A 14,829-nucleotide genomic window follows, 5' to 3' on the forward strand; every position below is an offset into this window, starting at 1 on the left:
CTCGTTTGTTTAGGAGATTACTGTGTTGGTACTTCAGGATTCTTATTTTTTCCTCAAGGCATAAACTGCATCTCTGCCTAAAGCCGTTTGGAACGTCCGAATGACATAGGATTGACCATGAAATCATTGGGGATCGATTCTCATTTTTTAATAACCACCATTGTTTAGCTAACTCGGTTTTATTCTTAAGTTCTGGGTTATTGAAAGAATGTTTGTGGTCATAAAAACGTTGTTTCCAGCTTCCGGCGGAGATATCTCTTCTTCTTTTTTTCCATTACGCGCTGTTCTATTTCTTTCACTATATATCCGTATACTTTCGCCCCCCCCCCTTCCTAGGTTAGTAAACGCGTGTCAAGGCATTTACATGTCAGAACGTACATCTTAGAGGCGTGTGTGTGTGTATGTGTATGTGTTGCGTGTGTGTGAGTATGTGTGTGTGTGTGTGTGTGTGTGTGTATCTATGGTTACATCGAGCTGCCGCTTATAAGTGTCTAATCTAATTTTTTTATTTGTTATTTTTAATTTTTAATTTTTATTTTTTTAAATCCCTACCACCCTCTCTATAAATGTATTAAGTGGATTGCTACTACCACCACCTTTGGTTTTTTTTTTTTTTGAGGGTCGAAGCACGATTTTTCTTTTCTTTTTCAGTATCAAAAATGTAATTGTCTGATTTAGATGCTTGAAAATACCATAAGGTTGAAATAAATTATTGCATCGACAATTATGTAATTTCCGTGTTATAATTTTTATATATATATATATATATATATATATATATATATATAAGCAACCTTGTCTGTGCAAGAAATGGTCTGTACCAAACTTCTGTTAATTTTTGGTCTGCAGACTTAAAACTTAATATATAGAGAATTTAGACTCATAGAATTAGTTTGATTTTGGTTTTCAGCTGGTAAAGAAAAAAAAAAGCTGCTAAAGGGGTGAAAATTAAAAAAAAAAACAATTTTTACTTGGCAGGCGTAAGTTGACTTAAAGTGCTCTTCTACACATGTGCAAATATACATTTATATGTTAAACAACGTTATTTTTTAAAAACTTTATGTGTGTATGGATGTGGCTCAGAGGATAATAAATAAGGCTGAAGAACTATGTTTTGATTTTGATTCTAGTTGATGGCATCCAAGTAATTTTTTTTTTTAGTTTTGAAATCACTGCTATATATTAGGTACAATATAATAATAAATATGAAATCCACACAAATTAAAATATTTAAGTGTCTTTTACGACTGAGCAACGCCGGGTGGTGTGCTAGTGCTTACTAAATTACATTGCCTCTCTTCTCTTATTTTGACAGATGTCAGACGGAGGCATTACGATAAAGTGAATGAATGTAAAACATTATGAAGACTCTAATATAATAATATAAGCATTAACAATTAACAATTTCTCATCATATAAAAATTCTAAGCTAAAATATGCAAATTTGTACTCTATCATAAAATCTGTCAGATTTAAATATTTTGATTGTTTTAATCTTTTAGTCTATTAATCGACTTGTATTTGAGTAATTGTAAGCTGTGGCTAACTCTCCTATTTTGAGCAATGGTGAGTAGTGGCTGGCTCTCCTGTTTGAGCAGTTGTAGGCATTGATTGTCTCTCGTGATTGAGCTATTTTAAGTATTGAGCCTAATTGTATATGTAGAGATCCCTGGATGCTGGAAAATTTTCTACTCCAATTACCCATTTCCTCAGACTCGTTGCTTTTTAAATTCCTTCACTGCTCCATTTCCTAACTGTACAGAAATGTAAATGTAATATAAACAAACATTTTACTGCCTAACTCCCCACTTAGGCTAGCCGCCCCCCTCTTTAAATCTGGCCATTGTCACAATGACCTCGTCCCATTTGCATTTGTTTGAGATAAATGAAAGTTAAAAAAAAATGTCGTACTAAGTAGGATAAAGTATTCATTATTTTCATGACAAACTGAAAGTGCCTTGTAAGGTGATAACTAATATGAAATTCAATGAATTTATTTAATGTTTTACATTTTTATTATTTTTTTATAAAAAGCAAATAATAAATATCCACTTAAAGAAAAGTTCTTTCTTATTTTTCTTATGTGACTGATTTGTAAAGCTTTCATTTGTACATCTTTTATTAAAGACATGAAAAAGAAAGTTCACGTTTTTAAAAATGCCTTCTTTTATTTATTTTTGCAACAGAGAATTTATTTTAGATCTATCTGATTGATAAGCTTTTATTTCATTTTATTTATTTTGTTTTTCTTAGCTTTTGCATTTATTCAATGTGTAATGATACGAGGCAAGTTGCTGGTTTTTAACCCAGATCGCATGCAAACGTTTTGAGGGTGAAATAAATAAAACAAACGAACAGAAACAAAACAAAGCAATATTTTGGTAAAAAATGAACAAAGTGAAAACATGCTTGGCCTGAAAGTAAAAAAAAAATAAACAAACAAAAAAACACTGTCACCAAAGAATGGTATTGTTCAAGGGAGTGATGAGTGAGAAATCATGTCAGCTGTTCATCTCAGGAAGGAAATCAGATGATGTAAACAAAATTTATTTAATGTTTACTGTGGATGCTGAAAGAGTGACTGATGTAGAAGTGGAGGGAGTCAATGTGTCAACCACTTAAGTCTGAGATTCATTTGTCTGTGAATGCATTTAACTGTAATCTCTTATAACTCAAAGAAAAAAAATCAACTTTGCTCTGATGAAAAACGAGAAAATAAATTGATTTTAGTGGGACAGATTGCTGGAACAATCTTTCACTTGATGCTTGTATCACTAAGTGAAACATTCTTATGGAATATTGAAGTAACATGCTTCACTATTACAGTTCTGAATTTTTCGAGATAAGGAATAATTGTTTATGGTATTTGGATTAATTTGACTAATATTCTCATCTTGAGTGTTATTTGCACAATGTTTTTAGTCAATGTAACCTTTGCCCTTTAAGTGTGCAAGTCGCCATGTTTGATATAGGGAAAAAGTTAACTCTATATTTCTGAGGTTACATATTTAGGTTCTAGTTCTAGTCTCAAGGGAATTGGGACTATGTCTCATCTCAAAATGTTGGCTTTCATAGTTTTGGAAGAATTTACAACAGCGTTGTCAGTTGTGTATAGTTCCTATTTACAATGCCTCCCCACGGGACAGAGTTAGACACCAGGGTCGTTTTTTAATGTGGAGAAAAGGAACAAAACAAAAAAAATTGTCTCAGTCGTGAAGGATTTCTCCTCCACTGACAGAGAACAAGAAATTGAAGTGTAGATCTGAAGAACAGATACTACACTTTGATCTTGACCCGAAGTTGTGTATAGTTTGTTATTCCTCCTCATTTTAATGATCTTCAGGTTACTATCATTCTGAAGATGGTTGCTAGGGTACTTTCTGCTCTTGACCAGTCCAAAGTTTCTGGTCCTAATTCAATTCCTCTTGTCATTTTGAAACGTTGTGCTCCTAATCTTTCTTTTATCCTCTAGTAATTGTTTAATATTTGTTTATCTCAGTCTTGTTTCCTTTCTTGTTGGAAACAGTTCTCTGTTGTACCCTATCTTTAAAAATCTACTATCAGACCATGTATAGAGTACTGTTGTTATATTTGGGCTGATGAACTCCTATCCCATTTGAAAGTTTTTGATAAAGTCCAGACACGTATTTGTAATTTGATTGACCCTATCTTTTTTTTTCTGCAATCATTTTCCCACACATGTGATTTTGTTAGTCTCAATCTTTTCTATAAATACTATTATGGCATGTGTTCTTCAAATTTGATCCATTCCTTGCTTTATTTGTTCCAGCTAGTTTGACTCATTGGTCTAGTAGTTGCCATCAATTCGCTGTTTTGATACCTCATTGCGATACAGCTTCCTATTCCAGTAGCTTTTTTTCCAGGAATTGCAGGCTTGTGGAACTCTTTTCCTGCTGACTGTTTTCCTCTTACCTATAGCTTTTGTCTTTTCAAGACTGAGGTCAATAGGCATCTCTTATCTTTACGATAACCATCTTTTGTTCTTGTTAGCCCCTTAAATCAAGTAGCTCATACCTTGTCTGGAGCGATTAAAAAGAATACGTGTGTGTGTGTGTGTGTATATATATATATATATATAATATAAGCATTTTAAAAAATAAATGTTTAAATTCAACAGCATTTCTCGCAGTTAACAGTAACCGAATGGATTAGGTCCTTGCTAATGAAGCCAGGGATGGCTTCTGCCACTGGGTTTAGATCTATCGACTGGTGTTAATCATGACACCCTGCACTGATGATTCCCGAAAGGATGAAACACTAGTGTCTGTAGGTATCTAATAATTATTATAGTAAATAATTATATATATATATTATATATATAATATATATATAAGATAGTGATTTAAAGTTTTTTGAAGCACGAAAAATATATATAAACTAAAGCTAGTGTCTTTATCATTTCTTTGTTATCAGAGCATTCTTCTTACAAAATCAATATTCGATTCTTATTGATCAGTTTTTCTTGTGGATTATTATAGCATGTTATTATACGTAATAAAATGTGATTCGATTTAACTCTTTCTTAGAAATATTTTTTATGCTTTGGAATTATTTTCACACAGTTGTCATCTTAAAAAAACAAAAGATGTTTGGTTTGGTTGTTTTGTTTTACATCATATCAATCCTTTTCGGGTTTTTAATACTAAATCCGGTAATTTTGGTAAAAGTTTTATGCTTTAAGTTCTTTAAATATTTATTCATAGTGTTTGGTTTGGTTGCTTTATAGACAAAAATTTTTGTTTTTATTCTTTTTGGTTTCACAGAACATGATTAAGTTTTGCAAAGAGAAAGGGGAGGAAAAATATTATCAATCTTTGGTGTATTTTTAAGTCAGAAATCCGGTATCTTCAAATTACCTGATCTGATACTATCAGGAGAAAAATGTAACGTATTTGTATATAAAAATTCGAATGGGAACTTAATATTTTGATTAAAAAATCAAAACAAGAAAGAAAAAAAACAAACAAAAAAAAAAAACAGCAATATAGTTTAACAAAAAGAAAAAGAAATTACAACTAGTACTATATATTATTTATTTAGATTTAATATTACTTACTTTACTACTACTTACTTGCTTACTATTAAATTTTACAGAATTAAAGATTGAAAATTAAAGCTTCTGGGATAACCGAGTATATATATATATATATATATATACTAGCAAAAGTACCCGTCGTTGACTGGGTTCAAAAACAGCCTACAGAAAATGGACTCTGATTTATGAAAGTATGATAGGTTATCAAAAGGAAGGGTTGTAAAGAGATAGCTTCGAATTTGGGGGTATCAAAACCAAAGCAAAATATGATGAAAGTAAAAATAAAATAGATAAACCCCATAATTTATTATACCATACCTGTTCACACTGAAACACTTATCACAATATTCTGTGGATCTATATTAAAAAACCTTGTTAAACTTTATGACATATTTCTATTCTATGAAGGTGAGGTGCAAACGAACACCCCATAATTTTATTATACCATATTTCTTCAAACTGAAACATAATTATCAAAGTATACTTATGCAGATAGATATGAAAAGTCTTTATTAAAGTTTGTGCCTATTTCCATTCTATGGAGACCAGGCACGGACGCAGACCCCACAATTTTATTATACCATCCCTATTTAAGTTAAAACATACTTATCAAAGTATTATTATGTACATCTATATCAAAAACACTTGTAAACGTTTTCTTTTAATTTTAAAATTTTTTATTTCCATACTTTGTGGACCAGGCATGAACGCTGACCCCAAAATTTTAATGAACCACCATTCTGTCAGATCAACTATACCCATTCCTGTGTCTTGATACATCTTCTATCATTATATGTAATCAGTTTTTTAAAATAGTCAACCATATAGGAGCCTATTCATGACCAGACACACACGCACTCACACACACACACACACACACACATTCAGCTTTATATTATATATATATATATATATATATATATGTATATATATATAATTTTATTTTAAATATGTTACTAGCCTGTTATGTATCTTTTTACCAGTCTATTTGGCATAATGGTTAGTGTTAGCTTATACTTCTGGAGATTGTGGTTCAATCTTTGGTCATCTCAATACCAAATACTAAAAAAATGGTACTGAATAATATCTAAAATTTAGAAAAAAGAAAATTATTATTTAGCCTTAAACTGGTGCAGGACTGGTACATCAGGAATTGTTAGTTTTCCAGACATTTCATGTACTAAGTAAAGGGAAATAACTGATTTTTTTTTTTTTTTATCAAGGAGATACTTCCCTTATGCCAACTAATTCCTTGTAGAAATCTATATAAAGAAGAATTGTCTATATGTATGTCTGTATGTCCAAAGAGAGGAATATGCTGGATGGAGGAGAAAGAGAGGGTGGGGATAGAGAATGAGAAAATGGGGGAAGAGGGAAAAAGAGAAAGGTAGAGAGTGGTAAAGAGAGAGAAAATAGAAATATGTTATATTTTTAACCCAGGCAACGCTGAGTAACCCTGCTAATGAATATTTAATCAATTATAGTAAAAACAGGATACATGCAATTATAAAAAGACAAATGCACCACTATTTATAAAAATAAAACTCACTCGGTGATAAGGAATAATAATATGGATAGATTGACAGCTGAATAATAATGATGAATAATATGAGAGGATTGAAAATCTCCACATACAGCACACATAAAAAAAAAACAACCAACCCGGAAAACAGCAGTTATTTCTCCTTTGCCAGAAAACATCAGCCATGGAATGTGAAGACTAAAGAACAAAATAGGGGGAGGAGTGAGAGTTATGGGGTGGCAAAAGTAAATCTAAAGTCCACTCAAGAGGCTGATGGCATGAAAAAATATCATTATAGAAATGAATTATCTATGTTATGCTTTTTTTTTTTTTGTCTGTGTAATATGATCGATTGAGATTGTCAGACTGACTTCCTCATCTTGGTTGTTATAATCACAACATTTCGGCCGTTTTTGCTCTCCAGCCTTCATCAGGTATTTTGTAGCAAACTGGGGAACCGTTTCTTGGGAGTCTCGAACCCAACCCTTTATTATTATTACAGGGGTACCGTGTTTGGACTCCAGCTAGGCTCTGAGACATAGTTGCTGATTCTCTGTTTTGAATGTTACTTTTCACTGCCTTCATTCAGGATTGAACTCAGCACCTTTGGGTAACTGTAAACATTGATACAATATCTAGGACCACTCGGCCATATGTTACTAGGACAATTCTTAGTTGGTTTTTGTTAATGTTAAACCTATGTTGTTATTCAAGGTTTTCTCTCTCTATCAGAGGTGTCCAAATTGCATTCAGCTCTATGCTTGGTTTGCTCAGTAGGTTGTTATGTCCGAGCATGTGAGCTGTTTCTTTAAGTTTTCTCACTTTCCAGTGGGTCTCTCTGTTTATTATTTTTACTTCATCCCCTCTCCATCCAGACATGGTTGGCTATACCCGATTTTTCCGTCTCCCCTTTAGTTACCGCTTTTCGGTGTTCTTCCACCCTTACTTTAAGGCGGCGGCATGTTTCACCCTTGTAAACCTTTCTGCAACTGCATGGCATAGAGTATATGCAGTTCTTGGTCATGTTCTCCTCCATGTGGGGCTTCACTCGTACCAGGTGTCGTCTGAGTGTTGACTCGCTCTTGAATACCGTCCTGATATTGTAGGGGGCACATATTCTCTGAATCTTTTCGGAGATGCCTCGTATGTATGGTAGGCAGACCGTTGGAGGTTTTTGAGTTTCATTCTCCTCTCTTATACTATTAACACGTCTGGTGGATAGTATGCTATCGGGGTAGTTGTTATGACCGATGGTATTCTTCAACCTGACCATTTCTTGGTGGTATGTAATGGTGTCGCTACTTATTGTCTCTGCTTGATGTTGTAAGCAGCATGTGATTTCATGTTTGATACTGTATAGGTGATGAGAGTTGAAGTTAAGGTATTGTCCGGTGAAGGTACGCTGTTACAAATCCTTACCAAAAACAAAGAACACATCGAAGGCAGTGAAAAGTAACATTCAAAATAGAGAATCAGCAACTATGTCCCAGAGCCTAGCTGGAGTCTGAACACGGTACCCCCGTAATAATAATAAAGGGTTGGGTTCGAGACTCCTAACAAACGGTTCCCCAGTTCGATACAAAACACCTGATGTAGGCTGGAGGCCAAAACGGCCGAAACGTTGTGACTATAACAACCAAGATGAGGAAGTCAGTCCAACAATCTCAATCAATGAAAACACCTCATCTCAAAAATATAGACAATTACTGTGTAATATGACTTTTTCAATTTTATATGAAATAAACACATTTTATGAACTAGTGGGACCTATTTCTCAGAGTTGCTCCAGAAAATTGGAGAAACTAAGAATTGCAATCCCCAGAAGTTCATAGCTTTTATCTATGATATGAAACATATTCGCAAAAAGAATTATGTGTTAATCTAAACTGAAGAAAAAAAAAATCATTGAATTAGGAAACATTAAATACAACTAGTTAATTAATGTGATGTTCTTCTGCAATTTGCAAATCAGTTATCTTACGACATATATAAACTTTTGACTCTTTCAATTCTGTAAATTCTGCTCCCATTTTTTTCTAGAATTTCTTCCACAGATTTGTGCACAACCATCAGGTATTTGCTTTGGCATTGATTGGTATATTAGAAAGCTGTTGGATTGTAAATATGAATGTGGCATTTTAATCTCACTGTTGTACGATAAATAGTTCAACTTTATAAATATACAGTATATGCATTTTGGTAAAAATGGTTCTTGCTGGTCTCTGTTGATTGCAATGTAATGTTGATTCTGTGCAGTTCTAGGAGATCTCGCACTTCCAGGCTTTGCCTTCTCTCTTTGAGAAGGGGTCAGTTTATTACTAATCGCCTAAGGCGCCCTTACTGGGGAATGCTGACATGACTGTCTGGGCACGTTTTACAGGTCAGAGTGCCCCTCCTTGGGGGCGTTGTCTTCTCAATCGCACTTTCCGATCTTGGTATCACAGTTCTTGCAGTTGGAGAGAATTAAATAACCCTCACGCTTGCACCCACTTGCTAGATGCTTAAACACTAAGGAAAGAAGAACTCAATGTGATACTGTATAACTTTTTTGAAATTTGAATTCATCATATAAAGTGACTAGGCCAATAACTTTTTGGCCCATTGCAGAATAGTGTGGAAGGAAATGAAATATGATCTTTAAATGGAGTAAAGGAAAAATATAAAACACGTCTGGAGTTTTAAAAATTTATTTCTGGAATTGAGAAAAATATATTCCCACTTCAATGTGGTAACAAAAACAACTACAATCAAAGGTTCAATAAGCATCAACTGCTGCTAATACTTCTAGTAGTAAATGACGGCTCATATATACATATACATGTACATACACACATCAATATATTTAAGCAAACATTGTTAAAAACTGTTTTCAAAACTTTATGGGCGAGGACCTTTTCGGCTCCCTACTTCCTCTACCTCAGAGAAGAGACATTGCAAGTCTGTCTCTATTCTATCGTTACTTTTATGGTAGGTGCTCGACTGAGTTCCAATCTATGGTCTATCCCTGCAAAACGTTCCCAACAAATACTCGCCTAACTACAAATAACTTCTCTTACTCTCTCTCTCTCTCTCTCTCTCTCTCTGCCTAAAACTAAATGGAAATTCCTTGAGCAGAGCTTCTCTTTCCTAGAACTGTTCATGGAATGCAATACCATGTGTCTACTTCCCAGCTGATTATAACATGGTCATCTTCAAATCTAATGTGAATAAATTCCTGTTGAGCCATCTTATTAAATAATCTAGCCCTAACCAAGTTCTACCATAACTGATCATGTTGTCTCACTATTTATCTAACCCTAACCCTAACCCTTATCCTAGAGTGGCCTCCAGACCTGGATAAAAGGTAACCTCTCTCTCTAAAAAAATTATACCTTTTTTATTTTTCCAATTTTTCTAATGATGGTTTTTGTATTAAAATCTCCCCCAAATTACAAATACTGAAAGTTGTCTACATAAAAACTCAACAACCTACAACTAATAATATTGCCTATGGAAATCAATAATAATATTTTAAAATGCTTATTGTAATAGAATTTTATTCTTTGACGCTAATTCTGGCATCGCAGAATTTAAATTGTGAACATATCTTTTAGAAGAGCAGAAAAACGTTTTTCCGGTGTTTAACTGACTTCAAGCACCCATTTCACAATTACATTTTAAAATTCTCTTCTTTTCTCCAACTTTTTTGCTCATCTGGTTTTTCACTTGGACACGATTCAACAACGAATTGAAAGCGTTTGTGATACATATGGAACTTGTATTAACTGCTTTTTTTAATTTTAACAAAAAAGATTATCAGAAAAATCGAAAAAAGGGTAATTAAACAAAAGCTTTTTTGTTATTTTTAACAACGTTGGCTTAAATGAAAAAAAAAAAACAACAAAAAAACAATGCTGCCTAAATACACACAACGTCAACACATCACAACGAAATTAGTAAAAGAATCTCACCTACTCACACTGGTTCTCGTTAGAGCACTAAAGTTAAGCAACGTTCAGTTTAGTCAGTACCAGATGGGTAACCATCTGAGAATACCAAGTGGTGTATGTGGGAGGATGGTGACACTATCTTGCAAAAAAAAAAAAAACATTGTTAAAGTAATCTTGCCTGAGCGAGATTGCACATACAATTGGAGACTACTTGTGAAATTGATATTCTATAAAGACTTGCACCTTTAGAGGAAGTGGTTTTCAATTGCATGCATATCCCGTTCATGAAATTGATATCCTTTAGAAACTTGTTCCTTTGGAGGAAGCTTGCTGACCCTTCCCCCTTCCACTTAGTGTGCATTCCATACCAGGACAGAAAAGATTACCATCTTTGCCTCTGAGCAAAAAAAAATAGTAATATTTGTTCTTGAAAAAAAAATTGTAGTGTCGGCATAGACTGGAGTCACACCAAATAGTCATTATGAGTTAAGGAGGATGGAAAGATCAAAGAGAAAAAGCACTAACCAGAGCTCCACTGGATGAGTGCAAAGAGGACTGAGATCTTGGAGAGGGGCAACCCAAAATTCCAGTGAAGGCCAATGGTTGTTGCTAGTGAGAAATCAATGGTAAACGGCTGTTGCGAATTCATTTGCAAAGAGTTATTGAAAGAGGTAGAGAGTACTGGAAATCTGGGGAGACTTGTTGTCACGCAGTAGTGTATATAAAGTAAAGTTGTCTTTCTGCATTGGTGATTACAGCATCACCAATTATTGTCAGTGAGTAATCTCTGATGATGACCTGTGTAAGAACTCCTAGTGAGTAATGATAATAATAATAGTGATAATAATAATAATCATAATAATAATAATAATCATCATGAATTCTTAATTATACACACATATATGCGTTTACTTATACACAATGTTATATAGACTTCTAACTTGAACTCTCATTTTCTGACTCTTCCAATTCTGTAAATTCTGCTCCAATTTCTTCCAGGATTTCTTCCACAGATTGGTGCACTTCTTTGTGCGCAGCCATCAGGTATTTGCTTTGGCATTGTTTCACTGAAAAAAGAGAGCAGAATGTGTTGTTATTTTTTTGTCACTGCTTTTGTAAATTTACTTGAAAAATAAATATGTTAACAAAAAATCTGATTGTTTTTATGAATAAGAATCTTGTTCTATACTTGTTACATACTGAAAGTTGCAAGCTTGGGTAAACAAAAGATTGACCTTAGAAAACGGAAGTGACTAAGCCATGTGATTTTCAGAGAAAGAAAGTTGCTTTTCTTTCCGGCCAAACACTCAAGTGGAACAGATGCAAAACGTCACTGTTCCCCCTAAAAAACTTAGTGAGGATAGGAAACTTAACATCTGCATCTGTTTATCCCTGCTGGTTTATCACACTCCCAAGGTATGTGAAGGTCTTGGCCTCTTCCAGATTGTTGTTGCCCAACTTCACTGCCTCTTTGCTGGAGGCGTTGATTTTCAGGATCTTGTTGGGGTGGATGTGGAGACCAATTTGAGAGGTGCGTGGATGTGGAGACTAACTTGAGAGACCTTCACATACCTTGGAAATGTGATAAGCCAGCAAGGAGGAACAGATGCAGATGTTAAGACTTGCATCGAAAAGGCAAGACCATCGTCCATAGCCCTCAAGAACATCTGGCGATCCAATCTCATTACATCCTGCACCAAAATCCACCTGTTCAATTCCAACATCAAATCAGTCCTACTGTATGGAGCAGAAACGTGGAGAACAACAAAGACTGCCATCAGAAGAGTGCAAACTTTTATCAACTCATGCTTTCGAAGAATGCTAAAGATCCACTGGCCAATTATTATCAGTAACACAGATGTCTCTTGGGGAGAACCAACCAAGTACCGGCAGAAGAAGAGATTAGAAGAATAAGATGGCGATGGATTGGGCACACCCTGAAGAAACAACCAACAAACATCACATGCCAAATTTTGACCTGGAACCCTCAGGGGAAGAGGAAAAAAGGCCAACCAAAGAACACTTGGAGAAGAAATTGTTTTTCAAGCATGAGAAAGCTAATTGAACTTTGTTTTAAGCCTCCATCTAGAACCCAAATAATCTATCTTTTTCCTTGCACGATTGTATGTAAAAATATCTGATGAATAATTATTCAAATTTATAAGAAATTGATCTCTGAGTTATCATTTGTTATTGATTGCTTTGCTTGTGGAGAATAACCCAGTTGATTTTAGATCTACCCTGAACCCAACACCAAGCTACAACAGAGAAGCAATATACCAGCTATTCACCATAGAACCTATGAGGAGAACTCAACTAAAGCGTCTAGGGTTGTGCACGTTTTTGTGCTCTGAGAATCAGAGCAGTAATTCCAGTGACCGGTGAGTGTCTAGTTACATTTTGAAGGATTCATCACTACACAAAGATAAGAGTGTAGCCCCGGGGACTTAGGATTAGCCCCTGCGTTTAGGGACTGGAGATGGCCTGGTTACACTAATTGGTCCTATGAAGTGGGATTGTGTAAAACATCACTCTCATCTGGTTACAACTATATTTCTAGATTTTTAAACCTTGTCCCTTTTGTTCCGCTGTTTCTTTTTCTTTCTTTCTCTTTCATTTTCTTTAAGGCTTAGCATCAACCGGTTGTAAATGTTTGGATTAAGGTGACCCCCATAACTCAATTACCATTACTAATTAGATAAAATATTGTATATTTCATTTATATTGTATTATTTTACCCTCTCATAGTGGCCTATATTTTATTATAACTTTAATATTTTTAATACTTTTTAATATATTAATTTAAAATTTATCAATTTAAAATATATTAATTTAAAATATATTAATTATGTAAGAAATTTTTCAATATACTTTATCTGACAAACTTTTCAGGAAAATCTTTCATGCAGTATGCTTGTGGAAATATTATAATCTATTAGGTTGGTGCAAAAATAATGTCGTTTTTTGACGTTCAACTATATATAAAAAAACAATTTCATTTTTGCACCAACCTAATACAATGAATTTTACCTTTTCGCGTTTTATGAATTGCATACATTTGAACATTAAAAAACTCTCCATTTGGTCTGGATTATACCTCTTTTCATTGCCTTGGTTCTTACGATAGTGCCTCTATTTTTCTTCATTGAACCTAACTACACCATGGAATATACCTTTTTAATCTTTAATCTTTTTAGTTTTTCAATCTATGTGCTAAATAGCAAAATCTATGATTGCCTATAAACATTATTTTGCTAAAAACATTTCCTTTAGTGAGATAAGCCATTTATTGCAAATCCATGGATTTTAAAAAACTTTAAATTGTGTATATCTTATCGAATAATAAATTTGTTGTAAATTTTTTAATTTATTGAAACTAATTCCAAATTTTCTATTTATATATAAATATAAATATTAAAAGGAATAATATTTATATATAAATATAAATATCAGAGGGAAAGGTGATCTGCTTGAAGCATTGCTGGTAAATAAATATGGAGGAGTATAAGAAGGCTATTGCAGGGAACCAGTTTCCTGCATTGCTATAGCCTTCTTGTACTTCTCCATATATATATATTATAAGAAGACATTATACATACCTTTTTCTCTCATGATTTCCTTTTCAACATCAGGTAACAGGAAGTTGTGTACCAGGTCCCCAACAATTTCCTCAGTTTCCAACTGAGTTCGTCTATAAATCAAACAATAATAATGATATAAATTTGTATTATACAAAAATATTCCGGATATCAGATCTAGCTTTTGCTACCAGATTGATTTTTTGGCAACCTATTTATGTTATTAAAAATGTTTTTATTATCTGTATTGCTTCAAAGAAAATGTGTTGGGTTTGTATTACTGTACACACAGATTCGAAAAAGTTGTCAAAAAACAAATATAGAACAAATAAATGTTATCAAAGGCAAGATAAGTTACTTTTCTACCAAACTGGATATATTTTTCGTGTTTTTATTCAATGTAACATGTTTATTCAGATCGAAAAACATACAGTGTTTACCGATGTATTGGAACATTCAAGATGGCGTCTGATTCTCTCTTTAACACGGTAAGTGTGGGAAAAGATGTTATAAATAAAAAAACGGATAAAATACTGTTAAAAACTCGCTCAATATATGTTACCGTGACATATATTCGGCGGGTTTTTAATAATATTTTGTATGGTTTTTTATTTATAACACCTTTTTCCAAACTTACGGTGTTAAAGAGGGTGTGAGACGCTATTTTGAATTTTCGAATACATCGGTAAACACTGTATGTTTTTCGAGCTGAATAAATATGTTACATCGAATAAAAACACAAAA

General features: G+C 33.5%; 1 protein-coding gene across 3 annotated transcripts in view; it reads right to left on the reverse strand.

Moving 5' to 3' along the window:
- Positions 1–9,249: 9,249 nt before the first annotated feature.
- Positions 9,250–14,829, reverse strand: part of LOC145277760 (cilia- and flagella-associated protein 91-like) — a 362,282-nt gene continuing 356,702 nt past the window's right edge. For all 3 annotated transcript variants that reach the window (XM_080129480.1, XM_080129481.1, XM_080129482.1), the window contains 2 exons: positions 14,107–14,198; positions 9,250–11,574 (listed from right to left, as the gene is read on the reverse strand). In XM_080129480.1, coding sequence (XP_079985606.1) covers positions 11,444–11,574; positions 14,107–14,198 — 223 coding nt within the window. In that variant the 3' untranslated portion in view covers positions 9,250–11,443. The remainder of the gene's footprint in view (positions 11,575–14,106; positions 14,199–14,829) is intronic.

This window comes from Euprymna scolopes, chromosome 6 (genome assembly GCF_053919585.1).
Source record: "Euprymna scolopes isolate OS-2025 chromosome 6, ASM5391958v1, whole genome shotgun sequence".
In the NCBI taxonomy this organism is placed as follows: domain Eukaryota; kingdom Metazoa; phylum Mollusca; class Cephalopoda; order Sepiida; family Sepiolidae; genus Euprymna; species Euprymna scolopes.